Here is a 16,308-nt window from a genome sequence, read left to right on the forward strand (position 1 = left end):
ATTATGGTAGAAAATATTTGCTTCATAAAAAAAAAAGGCAGGAGGATAGGAATAAAATTGGTGCGATGCATTTTTTTAGATGGAATTTGTTATGTTAAATAATTGCAAACCTAAAAGTGTAAAAAATATTTGCTTAAAAAAAAAAAAGAAGGATAGAAATAAAAAAAAATGAGGATAGGAATTCAAAAAAAAAATTAAATAATAAGGATTCGGCCAGCCAAAAGGAGGATAGGAATAAAAAAAAAAGAGGATAGGAATAAAAAAAAAAGGATTCGAAAAAAAAGGAGGATAGGAATAAAAAAAAAAGGAGGATAGGAATTCAAAAAAAATAATAAGGATTCGGATGGCCAAAATTATAGCAAACTTGATAACAAAATTCGGCTGACATTAATTAAGTAAGATGATCAATGGCTAATATTGAATGACGCCTAATGTGCAAGATCCAATGGCTCAGAAAAGTGGAGGGAGAAATGGGGGGGAAAATATTAGGGTTAGAAATAGCTTTAGGGGTTAAGCTTTATTATATAAGATAAGATTAAGATTATATTGTACAATTTTTTTAAATATTATACAAACTAAATTTATCGTCATGATTCATAGAATATATATATATATATTTTTTTAGAATTTGACAATTGATACATAAGTTTAACAAGTTAATGCGAAGTTTAGTGGTTAGAATTTGACTTAATACTTTAGGGAGAAAATTCGAATTCCATCTAAATCGGTTATAGTATGATCATTAATATCACTATTATTAATAAAATTTCCTCTTCTTCGATATAAAAAATATTTATCAGAAGAACCTATTTTTATAAACATATTGATCATACAATCTCTTTTGATTTTGCTAAAAACATACTTTTGATTTGAAAGAAGTGGAGGTAATTCTCACGTCAGGGTTGGTTTCGACACTAGTTTTAATAAAATTATCGTTAGTACTAGTTTTAATAAAATTATCATTTCAAAAAAAAAAATTATCATTTGTTTCTCTTTTTTATATATAAATTAAAATTACTAAAAAAATTGTAAATTAAAACTCATTCTTTATTTCCTTTTTTTTATTCGTAACTGTAGATCCGAATGTATGGATGAAAAGTCCAATATTTTTTTTTGTGCAAATGACCGAAAGTAAAAAATAAAACAAAATTCACCAAATAATAAAAAGATAAAAAATAAGTAAATCCGCAAAAGTGAGATGTAGAAGGAATAAAACACTTCATAACCTTGGTATAAATTCCTTAATTCACTCTCAAACCAAATTATTTTGCTACGGAGATCAAACCCTGATTCCCAATCCAATGGCCATGAACGCTTCCTCTCCCGCCGCCGCACCTTGGAGCCAGATTGTTGCCTCCACCGCTGCTTCCGCCGTACCTCATTCATCGCCGTCACCTCCTCCTCCTTCCTCCGCCGCTGTCGACACTTTCGCCGTCACGAGGCGGCGGAAGACATCGACAACACTTCCGGTGGTAAGAGACCTGTTTGGAGTAAACCCTCCAATGCTGCTGCTTCTTCGGTCATGGATGCTGACTCATGGCCTGCTTTATCTGAATCCGCCAAAGCTCCGGCGAAATCGCCACCACCACCGCCATCACCACCACAGGAATTGGTGAAACCTTCCTTGGATTTATCGACCTTGCCTCAATCGCAGGTATTTTTTTCTCCCACTTTAGTTGCTTATTTATTACGTCAAAAAATAATAAGTAAATAATAATAATTAAATAGTTCCTTTATTTATCAAGTTAGGGTTTGTTGTATTCTGAGTTAGTTTTGTTATTATTTGCATATAACTGAAATATATTTGGAATTGTTACTGGAGATCAAGTTATTTACTTGTTTAGTTTTGATTGCAAAACGTGTTTACTATTTTACTTTCTGTTTTTGTTATGTTTGTGGACATAGAAATTGATGACATTGTTTTGAGTGTTGATTTTAGGGTACTGGAAGTATGCTTCACTCTCCTCAGAAGCAAGTTAAGGATACTGCAGGCGTCAACAATGTGACATCAGTGCCAACTCATCAGAAAACTTATCGGCGTTCGAATTCAAACACGTCTTCCAATGGAGGCCGCCAGCCGCCACAAATGTCTGCGCCTCAAGGTTTCGTTGCTGTCCCACCAGGGTCCTACAATCATAACTCTGCTCAAATGGAACATCTACCAAGAGCTGGATTTGTGCCCAATGATCAGCCTCAGCGCCGAAATTCATCCAGGAACCGGAATGGCGGTGGTCTACAACCACGCGGAGATGGTTCTCACCATTTTAACTCTGGAAGCAGACGTGATCAGGACCGCGGAAATCAGGACTGGAATGCTCATAATAGAAATTTTAACGGTAGAGACAATTATAGGTCTCCAAGATTTGTTCCACAGTTTGTAAGGCCTCCACCGCCTACTAATCATGCCCAATACTATCCCCCGCCACCGCCACCAATCCCACCTTATATGGGCTCATATGGATATCATGGTATGCTATTTAACATTAAGATGTTATTTTGTGAATTATGTGCATGCTCTGATGATGATGATGATATGCATTTGCAGACCTAACGCTTCAAATGATGTATGGTCCACCTTTGCATGTGGAGCCTCCGAGAAGTGTACCGTTTGTGCAACCGATATCTTCTGCAATATTTTTTCCACCTCCGGATTCTGAGTTGCATACTAAGATTGTCAACCAGATTGACTACTATTTCAGGTAACGTTTATCTATTGGTTTACATCAATTTTCATTTTATTGTTTTGTTAATTTTTTAACTATCTTACAAAGTTGACTCTTTTTGCCACAACTTGTCTTTTGCAGTGATCTCAATTTAAGCAACGACACGTACTTGAAGAGGAACATGGATGATCAGGGCTGGGTTCCTCTAAATTTAATAGCAGGATTCAATAAAGTAAGTTGTTTGGTGATAATTGATTTGTTTGTTTTAATTAAATCTTTGACATGGGTATCATTTTGTTTATAACTCATTGATGATACAGAGCAATAGTTTAAAAAATTGACATAATCAATTTATCGTTGGAATATTAAACTGTATCTATATTTAATCAATATCTTTTACCCTGGATTTGAAGATCGTTGTTGTATTCTTTAAGCTCATATTCAGTAAGTCTATTCAATAACAATTTGTATTAGGCTAAACTGCACTTTTTGACCTGTAAGTTTCAAAAAGTTGCGATTTTGGCCCCCTATTTAAAAAAATTACAATTTTGGCCCCTTTCGTCCCAAAATTGCTGAGAAGACGCCACGTGTCCCAAAAAAGGGGTCATAGTCGCAACTTTTTGAGAAGATAAGGGGTCAAAAGATCATATTTCCCTTATGTTAGGGGGTCAAAAGAGCATATTTCCCTAAACAGGGGGGTCACTTTTGTCATTTTCTTTCATAGGGGGGCCAAAATCACAACTTCTTAAAACTTAAGGGGTGAAAAGTGCACTTTAGCCTTTGTATTAATAATCTTTTGATATGGTTTACTTTCTAATTTTACTATTTTTTGATTTGGTTGAAATTGTTTGCTTGTACTAGCCTCTTTTATGATTGTTCTTCTAAGTAACTCTTCGATAAAATTAGAAAATATGAGTGGAGGCAAATTTTAATGAGAAAATACACTTTATAACTCTTCGATATATGCACACATTTGCAAAAATCAAAACTTTGTTTGATTGTAACCAAATCCTTTTGATTTTCACTTTTTCACTTGATTTCACTTTTTCTCTTAAATTTTTAAATTGATTAAATTGATGATCTTTTGAATATAATCTTTTGAATATAGATGACGACGATGTTAATGATAATATCAATTATAATGTGGGTTGTACCGTTGTTTGTTTAGTAGATAACAAATGCATTTTTTTTTGTCTCTTAGGTCAAACTTTTGACTGACAACATTCAGATTGTATTGGATGCTGTTCGTACTTCATCTGTTGTTGAAGTGCAGGTATTATTGTAGTTGTAACAATTTGTAAGCACAAACATTCTAATTTAGTACTTTTGTTTGTGATGTGTATTTATTAACTTTTTTATTTATTTTTTGTTTTTTTGTTTTCAATCTGTTACTTTTATTTTTAGGGTGATAAAATAAGGAGGCGGAATTGGATCACACTTTCTTCACAGTTTCATAACGTCAATGGTTCTCAAGTTGTTGCACAACTAGCAAAGAATATCCAAAACATTGATCTGGAAACAAATAAAAACGGTGCATCTGGAGAACTGCATGTTTCAAACAGTTAGAGCAGACTTTTCTTAAACAATTTTAATGGAGAATATTGTTCGGATGAGGCAGGAAGCGGGATCTAACATGTTATGAATTTTCTCACGAGGTATATAACATGTGACTGATTAATGGAGAGTAAATATCTTAGCTTAATTGCAATTTTGGTTCCTTTATTTCCACCGATTCACAGTTTTAGTACCCATTTTCAAATCTGAAAATATAGTCCTCCAGCTTTAGAAGTTTTTTTTTTTTTTTTTTCTTTCTTTCAAGTTCCACCATTGAATTTGTGAAATGCATATATAGAGTAAATCATCTTATTTTATTTTCCATATCATAAATATATTGTTTTAAAAAAAAAAACTTAAATGAAAAAATGTAAAAAATCATCTTTTTTTATTTTAAATTTTTTCTAAGTTAGGTCTATGTCCCCCAAATTTTTGTTTTTTCCTTTTTATTTTTTAATCTACTTTTAGCTTATAAATTGAGTTGTGCAGTTAGCTAAGTTTGCAAACCTGACATGTTTAGTACACAACCTAATTATTTTTCTTTATTTTACTTCAATATATTTATTAGAGTGCTGTAAATGATAGGTGGTTGCCTTGAGATTCCAACATAGTTTGGATGTGTTTACCACATGACTTTGCACTCAAATCTTTAACTCCAATTTTCAGTTGTGGAAAAAATTCAAATTATTAATTTTTTTTTTTTTTTAAATCAAGGGACAATATTTAGAGTTGTAAATAAATATGCAATGGTATATCATCTTGACTTGTTAAGAGAAAGTCAGATCAACAAAAGGTCCAGTTGGACCAGAATCATCAACTTTTGTTGACCCAGCTTTCTCTTATATATCCATATATTCTGAGGTAGTATTCAACATGACACATCTATAAAATTAAGTCCAAAATTTAATGGTGGAAAATTTTCAGAAATAGGGGGACTGTATTTGCAGATTTAGAAATTTGTGGACTAAAACTGTGAATCACCAAAAAAAAAAAAACGGGGGCCAAAAATGTATTAAGTCCTGTTTTTTTACAAACAGAAAAAGACCGATTGGTGAAAAATGGCTATAGCAGAAAATGCATATTAGTCTGCTTTGGAGCTAGTAGCATGACTGGTGGTTACTGTTGTTTATATGGGGTGCAATGTCCCTACCCTGATTGTGGGAAGGCTGTTTGCTTTAAACTGGGGACCCTGTGTTTTGGCATTCCCCTGAATTGCCTTCAGCTGCTTTTTATAATCTTTGGGGTCATCTTCTCACCGCTTTGGAACATTATGTGTGAGATTATCATGGTGTTGAATTGAATGAGTTTGATATAGCTACTAGTTCACTGAGTGAAGGTGGAAGATGGAATGTAATTTCTGCTGTCTGAGCTTCAACTGCTGTATACAATGATACATAATATTTTGAATGACTTCATATTTATACTTTTTTCCTAGTTTTCCTTTATCTTAACTTAGGCTTAAGTTGCTCATGTGTGATGTACTGAATGCAACTTGAACTGGATTTCAAAAAAAAAAAAGAATGCAACTTGAACTGGTCTTTTATTATTTCATGCTCTTACATATTTCTCAATCAACAGAACTCTTACATATCTTTTTATGCAGGAGAACAAAAATCATACATATCAAGAATTGATCTCAAAATATGAATATCACATATATCAAACATCGACAACAATTACTTTTCAATGTTGTTCACCTATGAAAATTAGTTATAAAGCAGATTTCAAAATAGAAACTTTACCAAGATAAAGGGGTAAAAGGCCATTTAACAAAGAAGGATTTAGCTTCTCTAAAGTGAGCAATTCACTTGCTCACTTTTAAAATGTAAAGTGAACAATCTCAACCATTAATTAACAAACTAAAAGTAGACATTATAGATACATCATATCAAATTATAGTTTGTTATAAGAACAAGGGTTAATTATGTTTTTGGTCCCTACAAAATGGCGACCTTGTAAGTTTAGTCCTTACTTAATTTTAATAGCATTTTTAATCCCTACAAAAAATTTATGCATTCAATATTAGTCCTTACTCAATCCAAATTTGTCTAATTTATGCTTAAACTCTTAAGTTTTTCAACAATTTTTTACAGGCGTGTTAAGAACGTTATTAAAAGGTCCTCCAAAAAAAATATCGCAAAAATTTGATTTCTACGTCCATATTTTTGTTACTTATATCTTAAACTTTTCTCGTTTTAAAAAATTCATATTTAATTTATTTCATGTTAAAAAATTATAAATTTTAGTAAATGAACCTTTCATAGTGTTTTAAACTTGTATAAAAAGAATCGTTAAAAAATTTAAGAGTTTAAGGATAATTAAACAAAATTTATTTTAGCAGGGACTAAAATTATAAGTAAATTTTTTTTTGTAAGGATTAAAAATGCTATTAAAATTAAGTAAGGACTAAACTTCCAAGGTTGCAATTTTGTAAGGACCAAAAACATAATTAACCCTAAGAACAATCATAGATTTTCTTACTTCACACTCACTTTAGGGGATTTGACTTACCAAACTATACAATTTCTTAATCATATTTTCAGTTGTAATGTTGAACTGAAGTAATAAGTGTTTTAGAGTTCAAAGGGGTTTATCTCGTCAACAATTAAATATATATTTGTAATTTCACCACCACAATGCACATACCCAAAAAGCATGTATCTCTTTTTACGTACTCCCTCCGGTCCTATTTATAAGAAAAAGTTGACTTTTTAGATTCATTAAATAGTTGATGTATCTAGTCTAAAAATAAATCAAATACATCAATTATTCAATGAACCAAAAAAGTAAATTGTTTCTAATAATTAGGACCGGAGGAAGTAGTAGATGCCATAGCAAATAAAAAGAGTGCTTCTCGTTCTAACCAACACAAATGACAAGACTTGAAATTTGACTTGTCTCTATTTCGGTAACATTTTTGTCTGAAAAGCAAATGATGTCTCAGCATCAACCTCTACAAGAACAAACCCCACAACAACACCATCTTCAACCAAACAAACCCCCCAAAAATACCATGGAAGATGTTTGGAAAGACATCAACCTCCCTTCCTTACCAAACCACATGAGTATCACAGTCTCTTCTCCCTCCTTAATGACACCATCTTCTCTTCACTCCACCATCAACCTTAACTCTCTACCCGAGTTTCATTTCGACCCTCTTGCACACAATGACTTGCAATTAGAGCAAAATCACCACCACACTACTACTGTCTCAAAGGTTGAAGCATTATTAAGCAACTCAATAGAGAGGCGACATAAGCGAATAATGAAGAATAGAGAATCTGCAGCACGATCAAGAGCAAGAAAACAGGAAATTATTGCTTCCATTAATTATCAGCCAAACAAAAATTAAGTACCATGTTGAGTGTATAGTTTAACTCTTTCTCTGTCTAACATTTTTGTTTTTGTGTTTATTTCGTGTAGGCTTATATATTTGAGTTGAAGAAAAAAATCAAGAGCTTGGAAGAAGAGAATGACAGACTTAAAAGACAGCAACATGTTTGTTTTCTCCTCTTTCCCTGTTACTAGTAATTCTATACAGTACACAACACACACTACAAAGTGTGTACTCTGTTTCAACCATTTCTATAAATATTATTTATATTTTAACTTATTTTATTAAGTACTCCCTCCGTTTCAAAATGAGTGTCGTTTTAGGTGTTTACACACATATTAAGAAATGCAATGATTAAGAGAAAGAAAATGGTTATTTTACCAAATTATCCTTATTAACTATTGGTTAGTTTTAAAAGTAATACTTTGGAAGTAGTGTGTTGAGTATTAATTGGAGGGTACAATTGAAAAGAAAATGTTATTATTGCATTGGAAACTGAAAGCGACACTCATTTTGAAACAATTTTTTTTGGCTAAAGCGACACTCATTTTGAAACGGAGGGAGTATATGTTTGGTACTGGTGTGAAAAAAATTGATTTTCATCAAATTGATTTTTTAACATTGATTTCAGTTAAAAGTAGGCTTAATTGCACTTTTGGCCCACTATCTTTCCAAAATTTACGGTTACAGCCCCCTACCTAATTTAAATACAAAACAGCCCCCTAAGTATTGAATCTTTGGCAGTTTTGGCCCCCCAAGGCCAAAAAAAATAAAAAAAATGACACGTGGCACCTCATTTAGGGTGCCACGTCAGCGTTGGGGGCCAAAATTGCCAAAGATTCAATACTTAGGGGGCTGTTTTGTATTTAAATTAGTTAGGGGGCTGTAACCGCAAGTTTTGGAAAGATAGGGGGCCAAAAGTGCAATTAAGCCTTAAAAGTAATTTTAAAACAAAATAATTTATATTTGGATACGTTCATATAAAAGTGGATTGAACTATAAATTTATGGGTAAAATCCATGTTTTGACGAAAATCTATAAATCCTAAATTTAAATTAGAATTAATTTTAATGTAAAATTAATTGTAATTGAAAACACCCAACCATGCCAAAATCAATTTTAAAGCTTCTAATCATTTTCAAAATTTCAATTCTCCCAAAAGTAACCCAAACATCCACCAATTATGTTAACTATCACCTTTGTTAGTCCATATGTACTTTGGTTAATATTATCAGGTAGCTTAAAAAAGCTTGATAATTTTCCGTTAAAAATATTTATTATATCATATAATAAATATTTTTAATATGAACTCATTGACTTATGTTAACATTTGTAGTATGCTTATGCTATAACATGTTTTTAATATTTTTGTTTGTAGTATGCAAGCAATCAGCAACAAAAGAGGAAGGGAAATCTGTATCGAACATCAACAGCTCCATTTTAAGAACTACTATTTATAGGAGCTATCTTCTGAAGCCTAAAATGTACCCTTTCAAGAATGAATCAAGAATCATGATGTTGTAACATGTAATGTAACAGACTCGTATATCCGTGGTTATTTATTGGCTTCTTGCAGTTGGTATTTCAGTAACTTGTCTTTTTTAGACCCAAAAACAAAATCAAGTCACTTGTCTTTTTCAATAGAACAATTGGGTTTTTATTTTTTCTTTGTTGATATATATATATCTATACCTATATAAATACGAAGATTATGATAAATTTATGTTGTTCCTCAATACCAAAGAAAAGGTTGCAAGAGTTCTAGTTGATATTGATTTATCTGCTAACATTAGACATAAGTTGTGGGTTGAAAGAGAAGGTTATGCTTTTCTTGTTAACGTTGTTTATGAAAATTTGCCACTTTTTTGTTCGCAATGTCATAACATTGGTCATAGCTTTTCGTCTTGTAAACTTGTTAAAATGGATCAAGAGAAAGTGGCCACAAATGAGAAGCATAAACGCATGGGAAACAAACCTACGCCTGGTCCAAAGAATGATTTGGGAAAGGAATCAGTTGAATGTGTAACAAATAATGCCACTAAAGCTGTTGTTGATAACAATCCTCTTTTGGGATTTGTGGAGGGTACTAATGTTGTTGATACTATGCATTCATAAGACATGGTTGCTCAAGGCCGCGAGAAGTTAAGTGGTTTAGCAGATACCGAGACCCCTTGTGGTCAGGGTAATATTGACATCAATTGTGAAGATGATTCAAATTCAGCTGACATTTTATGTCAAGAGGATCATCAGGAGGAAGCAATATCAGATACAATTCCTTTGGGAGGTAACTCCATTGTGGCGACAAACTCTGACTTATCAAACTTTAGTGCATATGTTATCCATGACATGCAAGTTTTAGGGATTGTTCCTATAGAGACCCAACAAAAAATGATTTTTCTAAGTGAATACTGGGCTAACATGGCTTGAAATGATGAAATTGTTGATTTGGAAGAAAACACAAGTCAGTCATTTCAATTGGTGATCCCTAGAAAGAAAAAACACAAGAAGAAGCAACCCGAGGTGGGCAAAGGATTCAAGGTAGGTGTCTCAAGCCGTTAGCCTCATTAGTTTGCTTTTTTTGCTTTCTTTATGTTTTGGTTTTCTTTAGCTTTTATGGAGGGTTTTGGTTTTGTCCCTCCTCTTTGTACTTTTTTTCTTTCGTTTAATATATGATTAGGGCACTGCAGCAGGAGACCCCTCTGCATCCCATCTTTTGCTTAAAAAAAATGAAAGAAAGAAAGAAAAAAAAAACTATTGATTGATTAAACTATTGATTGAAAGTAATAATTAAAAAGAGAATAAAGAATAATTTAGAATGAAGGAAAAAAATTGGAACAAATAACTAAAAAACACAATTTGAATTTGATAATTTTTACATCTCCCTCTCATATGTGTCTACCCACGTGGTGCACATGTGACATATCCTTTGAATTGAACGAGTAAAATAATAATTTTGGAGGGTGCGTGAGAGGGATGGAGGGTGGGATAAGAAAATCTCCGAATTCTACTATCATTAAAATTTGAGATAAAAAGCCCAATCCACTTCCTTTCGAAGCAGCTCCATCTTTTCAAAAAGAAAAAAAACCGCTACCGCTTCTTACAGCAGAAACAAGTTTGAATGCACTGAACTCATCTCGCCGGAAAAAACAAAAGCTCGCCGGAAATCGCAGTCGGAGTTAGTTTCCGGCAGCCAGAAACAGTGAGAAATTCCAGGTTTTGCTTTCTTCTTTTTCCGATTATTTTGGTTGCTTTTATGCTTTAATATGGAGTTGAATATTATTGTGTTAAAACCTAATTCAAAAACACGATTTCTCAGGTTGCTACATTATTGCTTGAATTCATCACTACAAAGAAAGATTGCAGTTTTTTTTTTAGAGAATGGAGAAAAGTCTTGTAACTGGTTCCAATGGTGCATCATCTTCGTCAACAACTACTGCTACTGCAATTGGATCTAGATTCTCCACTCTGAACAAGTCTTTCAAGTTTTCTATTCGTTCTTTGCTAACTTCATGTTCAAAGGAGGTACATTTCATATTTGTATTCTTCACTTGAAGTTGATGAATTTCCTATGAAGTACCGACATCGGACATGACACTGCCACACTGGCACGTCGAACTGGTAGCAATTTAAAAAAAAAAATACATAATTGAGTGTAATCACATTTGTCGGTGTTGTGTCAGTGTTGGACAGACACTTGTCAAACACTGGACACGCCTTCAATCAAAAGTGTTGGTGCTATAATGTGAATTTTTTAGTTATTATTATTTGATAAGGAAATTCAACTATGTAACTAGTTCTGTTCTAATTTAGTAATTCTTATGCACTAAGAAGATAACCATAACGTATTCACACTCACATTGACTTTATAAGAAGTAAGGGTTATGTTGTCTTTCACCCGTTTTTGTGATAGCACATGGAATTTTCTTATGGATTGCGTGGCTGCTTAACAACAAGTTTGTAAATATATTGATATTATGCATTTTGTAAAATAGACACATTCTCGGTTGGATTTAGCCTTCAACATGGCTATATTTTGATGATTGTTTCTGTTTTGATTTTTAAAGGAATTTGTTGAAGCATTTTCAAGTTTTACCAATGCTGAAAAAGATTATCTTCATCGCCTATTTCTTCAGGTATGATCTCATGATATCTATTCTTTCGGATTAGAAATATAGTTCAGAATGTTGCATAGAGTTTTAGCCAAAAGTAAAAATAAAATGTCTATGAGCTTGACCTAGGCATATGTTGTCATTTTTTATATTAGAGTTCTTGTGTTTCCAAATCAGGGCTGTGACTGTGAGGATCTCAATAATTTCCTTTGTACAGATACTCGGACGGAATTTTCACTAATGATTTATGTCAATGTCAGTGTTTATCTTGGAAATTTTATGGTGCCACCTTGTGGTTAAAAATAAGATATGTATATTCCTCAAACACAATACTAAATAGGTTCAGAGAAGGTGCTGCATTCTTCCCAAATTAAGCGACGTTTAAAAAAATTCATTTTCATTGGAAAAAAATGTCACTTAATATAGATTTTTTTTATACAGTTATAACATCACTAATTTGGATGGAGGAGTATTTGACTGTCAACAGGTTGTCAAGTTAAAAAACTGTCTTTGTTCGTTATATGTGAATTAAGTAAAATGAACAAAGTTAGCTAAAAAATAGAGTAAAATGAACAAGGCATTAGCTGTGTTTACTTAGAAAATCAATTTAGATAGGAAATTCGAACATTCTTTTAAGGGAACTATGTGTCATGAACCAACAATCTCCAAAGTTTAAGTTGTTGGGTAAAGGCATAGGAATGATTTTATACCTAATATGTACAAGAGCTCGTGGGGCTAATGAGTGTACAGTGCTCATCATACCTTTAGCTGAAATTTAACTTCAAATAATTAAGGCAATACCAAGTTGATAATGATTTCTGAAGTGTTTAAGAAAAAGTCCTCTCAGCCCATACTGATTTTTATACATAACATTACACAATCATACCTTTTGCTGAAATAATTTCAAAGAAATAAGGCAATACCAAGTTGAGAATGATATCTGAAGTGTTTGAAAAAAAGCCCTCTCAGCCCATACTGATTTTTATATATAAGAAAACATTACACAACCACGTCTCTTAATTAAATAGATTGATGCACCTATATGTTATCTGATTTCCTTTTATGTATCAAACATTTCAGGTCATTACTTCTTTGCATGAAGACCTAGAGGTATATTTGTTATAACTGCTTATTTTGGTGATGTCAGATATTCATTCAAGCTCTAATATAAATACTTAATTGGTTGGCCTGCAATAGTTCAAGATGTTGTCTAAATATTACTTTTGATGTTTTTCCTTTCACTTGCACGCATTTCTTAAGCTAAAAGTCTGATGATTATATGTCCCTATTTCAGATGCTTATTACAGACTTTTGTCTTCTATGGTTTATGAGTTAGTTAACTAAATATGGTTTGTTAGCATATATGTGAGTGTGATACATTCATGGGAAGTTCATAAGAATATCTTCCTCGTATTCAGATTATTCTTAGGAACACCGGAGCCTATATGGTGGACACTTGATGTATATGATTCTTTATGAAAAACCAACTGTTTTTGTTAATTGTTTTCATTCTAAACTTCAACTGAAATAAGATTTTGTTTTTTGAGAATTATCCTGAATAGTTATGCAACGATTGTTCAACGTCTTTCTTTTTATTTCTTTTAATATGATAGGCTGTTGATTTGTTGTAGTGGAAATTTTATTCTCTTTTTTACCTTCTCTCTCTCGCGCACACACACGTGCATGCAGAGAAATTTGACTCAAGAAAATAGTAACATAATAACAATTTATTACTAACATTTGCCTCTCCGGAAAGAAAAAAAACTGCATGCTTAAGTTGCTGTAACTATACACACTGCAAGCATTTTAGCATGTAGTAATTTGTTAACATGTTAATAGAGTTCGTTGTATGTCCATTGTCAGTAAAAAATTTGCACATGCATCCAATGATATGTCATCATTTAATGAGTTGAAAATTCTAAACTCTAACTTCTAAATGCTGTCACTTTTTACAGGAAGACTTTGAGGCAATCTGTCTCAAAACAAAGGTATAACTTAGCTATTGTCTCTGTTGTTTTATTCTATCATTTGTAGAGTATTGTGTCTGTTTGCTCAACATTCACTTTTAAGGTTGCGTTCAATAATTCATGTTTAAGGGAAATTTAGTACTTTCTAAGTTGGGGTTAATCAAACCTTATTCTATTTGAGAGTGAACAATACATGTTAAGCTTTGGCTTTAGTTGGAGATAGTATTTTTAAAATCTTTTGCGCTATTCAGGAGTTTATAGAACCATTCACAGTTACACCTTTTAACTCAAGTGAAATAATTGAACTCTTTTATATAACATAGCAGAGGTCAGAGAGGGAGGCCAGAGAGGGGGCTGGTTAGGAACAGTTGTTGGCAGGCAGCAAGAAATTTTAGATTGAGTGAAGTTAAGGGTCCATTTTTAATATTTTTTAGCCAACCTCCCCTCCCCTTTTTTCTCAAGTTTGATATCTGATGGCAGATGGTATTTGCGTAGAAGATTTATTGGTCCATCAATGGCTGGGACCTGATTATGAAATATGTCTAGTTTCTCGATTTCCCTTTTTTGCTTTGCTAATATGCACTGGAAGTGAAATACAGGCTACAATATTCTTCCGTATTCTAGTTAGTTTAGTCTTGTATTTCACGCACATTTTTCATGTAGGTGGGAGCCACTCTTGATGCTGTTGAGGAAATTGTGGAAGAACAAGATCTGGATCTTTTGTTTTCAAATAGGTATTATCTGATTTTGTATTTCAAGTATTTAACTGTAGATTTTATCTTTAGTAAATATTTGAGATGGTTATGTTAGAAAAATTATTATTTAGTCTTCAAAGCAACAATAAATGAAGCTTAACTCTAAAATCTCGTGAAGTTCTCTCATATTTGCGTGTTCATAGAGGTTTTCCTTCATATTATACTAGGGGACCTATGATTGTTATTGTTAATGCCAGACCTTTATTCGATTTTCTTTCTTTTCATATTATTTACTCCTCATTACTATTACGATATTATTGATTTCTTTAACTCAGTAGAGAAACATTTATTCGAATGCAGGAGTAACATAGTAGATGTTGCTGAGAATCTGTCTGCGGCAAAGAAGAACGAAATTCAGACCTTAATGCATATGGTGCAATTGGTACGTATACTATTCAAATGCATCAGCATCAAACTATGTTAAAAGTGAACTAAAACAAAGGTTGAAGCGCTTATACGATTTGTGTCTTTTGCGTCTTTGACAAACATTTTTATATTCCTACTTTTCTTTGTTTATCCTCTTTCAAACTCAACAACTAAAAAGACTACACAAAATACTCTTTCCTCTTTGTGGTTGTGTAACTATTACCATGTTTTTTCTTCTTTCTAGTTGAGGATTTATTTAATTAAACTAGTTGGAATAGCCAAATTTTCTTTTCCATGAATGTGTCTCAAGATACAACTATTCACTTTGCCTTGCCCATAGTACTGCCAAGCACATTAAGTTGATTGGGTTTTTTGGGCCTGCTTCTTGTGTCAGTGCCAGATGACTTGGGAATTACCATTTTATATATGGAGCAACTTTCCCCAAATATTTCTGAGCGGCATATTTTGTTCATAAGTGTACTTCCGGACGACACACAATTTGTGTTTTATATCGGAAGTGATGTTGGGGGTGGAGAAGGTTCCTCCCTTTATATACCTTTCCTTGATTCAAAAAAGAAAACCCTGTTCTTTGTCTATTACACAAACATTCTAAATGTCAAAAAAATAAAAAACGGTTAATATTGTGAATATAAATCACTTGGTTATATGTGCAAACTCTGAAATGGCATTGAAATTTATATATTAAGCCAAAAAGGGGCTGTCATGAACTTGGAACAAACTACAAAGTAAATTTGGCAAGACCAGAAAAAAACATTTTTGTTTGGAAAGAATGAGGTTTTGCTTAGGCCCTTATATAGTGATCATTTTTATTTTTGTATTATGTACCTTGTATTCTATTTCTTTGATCACCGTGTGGTTTTGTTAGGGAGAGGAACATAATCAAAGGCTCCGCAACCAGCTGCAACTCCTTAAAGAAGGCAGTCAAGTCTTGTCTGATGCTTCACATGCTATTGAGAAGGTAGACGCTTTCTTTCCTTCTCAAGTCATTCGATTGGTCAATGTATTTTTTTGGGGGGATTCTTTCAGCTGATATTGTCCTTCATTCTGTTAGCAGATCAGAAGCATAAATTTAAACTATGGGGCCAACAGTAGTGATTTCTAGCACACGCTGTCCTGTAAATTCACCAAGTTTCATCCACTGTAGGATCATCTCTTTAATGTTGTTGCAATGCTGAAGATTCAAATATTCTCCAGGCAATCTTAGCAAATAATTGTCTTTGTATATTATCATTATTAGGGCTTAAACTCTTTGCTACTCCTTTGCGTTACTCTATTTCAACTTCATAGGTAATGAGTAGTTCAAATGTGAAAAACATTTACAAACCTTTACTTGTTGTAAGTAATTTTTATGATTATGAATTATATTAGGATTTAATTGCGTCCAAAATTAGATTAGAGTGTCAATTCTTGTTGTAACATTAACACGACCATCATCTTCCAATCCAAACCTTTTATTTTTACAAAAAACTTTTAAGTCTCTTGGAATCACCTAGTTCTCCAAATGTATACAATAAAATCATAGGATAATGGGATTCTCTA

The 16,308-nt window shown here is 32.7% G+C and overlaps 3 protein-coding genes across 4 annotated transcripts; all 3 read left to right on the forward strand.

Annotated features, from left to right (window-relative positions):
- The first annotated feature begins 1,264 nt into the window (after positions 1-1,264).
- On the forward strand, positions 1,265-5,763 carry LARP1B (winged-helix DNA-binding transcription factor family protein). Its single transcript, XM_085731985.1, is given in 7 exon segments — positions 1,265-1,434; positions 1,437-1,654; positions 1,940-2,468; positions 2,546-2,699; positions 2,805-2,895; positions 3,865-3,936; positions 4,068-5,763. Coding segments are annotated over 7 exon segments (1,359 nt in total). The 5' UTR covers positions 1,265-1,301; the 3' UTR covers positions 4,230-5,763.
- Positions 5,764-7,042: 1,279 nt separating this feature from the next.
- Positions 7,043-9,226, forward strand: LOC146900654 (protein FD-like). The gene is made up of 3 exons (XM_085731986.1): positions 7,043-7,525; positions 7,639-7,715; positions 8,930-9,226. The coding sequence occupies exons 1-3, from the start codon at positions 7,150-7,152 to the stop codon at positions 8,993-8,995; spliced, it is 519 nt and encodes a 172-aa protein (XP_085588112.1). The 5' UTR covers positions 7,043-7,149; the 3' UTR covers positions 8,996-9,226.
- A 1,400-nt stretch (positions 9,227-10,626) lies between these two features.
- EMB3006 (embryo defective 3006) lies at positions 10,627-16,144 on the forward strand. Of its 2 annotated transcripts, none has more exons than XM_085738341.1 (10): positions 10,627-10,764; positions 10,868-11,073; positions 11,616-11,684; positions 12,741-12,770; positions 13,616-13,648; positions 14,291-14,361; positions 14,683-14,764; positions 15,635-15,727; positions 15,821-15,864; positions 15,943-16,144. In XM_085738341.1, exons 2-10 carry the CDS (start codon positions 10,930-10,932, stop codon positions 15,971-15,973), a joined length of 597 nt encoding a protein of 198 aa, XP_085594467.1. In that variant the 5' UTR covers positions 10,627-10,764; positions 10,868-10,929; the 3' UTR covers positions 15,974-16,144. The 2 variants fall into 2 exon arrangements, with proteins under 2 accessions (XP_085594467.1, XP_085594468.1); XM_085738342.1 differs by having other exon boundaries at positions 15,824-15,864.
- Positions 16,145-16,308: the final 164 nt, after the last annotated feature.

This window comes from Medicago sativa, chromosome 8 (genome assembly GCF_051527215.1).
Source record: "Medicago sativa cultivar Bolivia chromosome 8, Bolivia_mono, whole genome shotgun sequence".
Classification (NCBI taxonomy): domain Eukaryota; kingdom Viridiplantae; phylum Streptophyta; class Magnoliopsida; order Fabales; family Fabaceae; genus Medicago; species Medicago sativa.

What these genes read in the sequence shown, in the direction of transcription:
- LOC146900654 (XM_085731986.1), top strand. Translation starts at nt 7,150, where the DNA reads ATGATGTCTCAGCATCAACCTCTACAAGAACAAACCCCACAACAACAC. An exon ending in ACGATCAAGAGCAAGAAAAC is followed by an intron (nt 7,526 to 7,638) that starts AGGAAATTATTG and finishes TTTATTTCGTGT; the next exon opens with AGGCTTATATATTTGAGTTG. An exon ending in GACTTAAAAGACAGCAACAT is followed by an intron (nt 7,716 to 8,929) that starts GTTTGTTTTCTC and finishes TTTTGTTTGTAG; the next exon opens with TATGCAAGCAATCAGCAACA.
- EMB3006 (XM_085738341.1), top strand. Translation starts at nt 10,930, where the DNA reads ATGGAGAAAAGTCTTGTAACTGGTTCCAATGGTGCATCATCTTCGTCA. An exon ending in CTTTGCATGAAGACCTAGAG is followed by an intron (nt 12,771 to 13,615) that starts GTATATTTGTTA and finishes CACTTTTTACAG; the next exon opens with GAAGACTTTGAGGCAATCTG. An exon ending in TATGGGGCCAACAGTAGTGA is followed by an intron (nt 15,865 to 15,942) that starts TTTCTAGCACAC and finishes TGTTGCAATGCT; the next exon opens with GAAGATTCAAATATTCTCCA.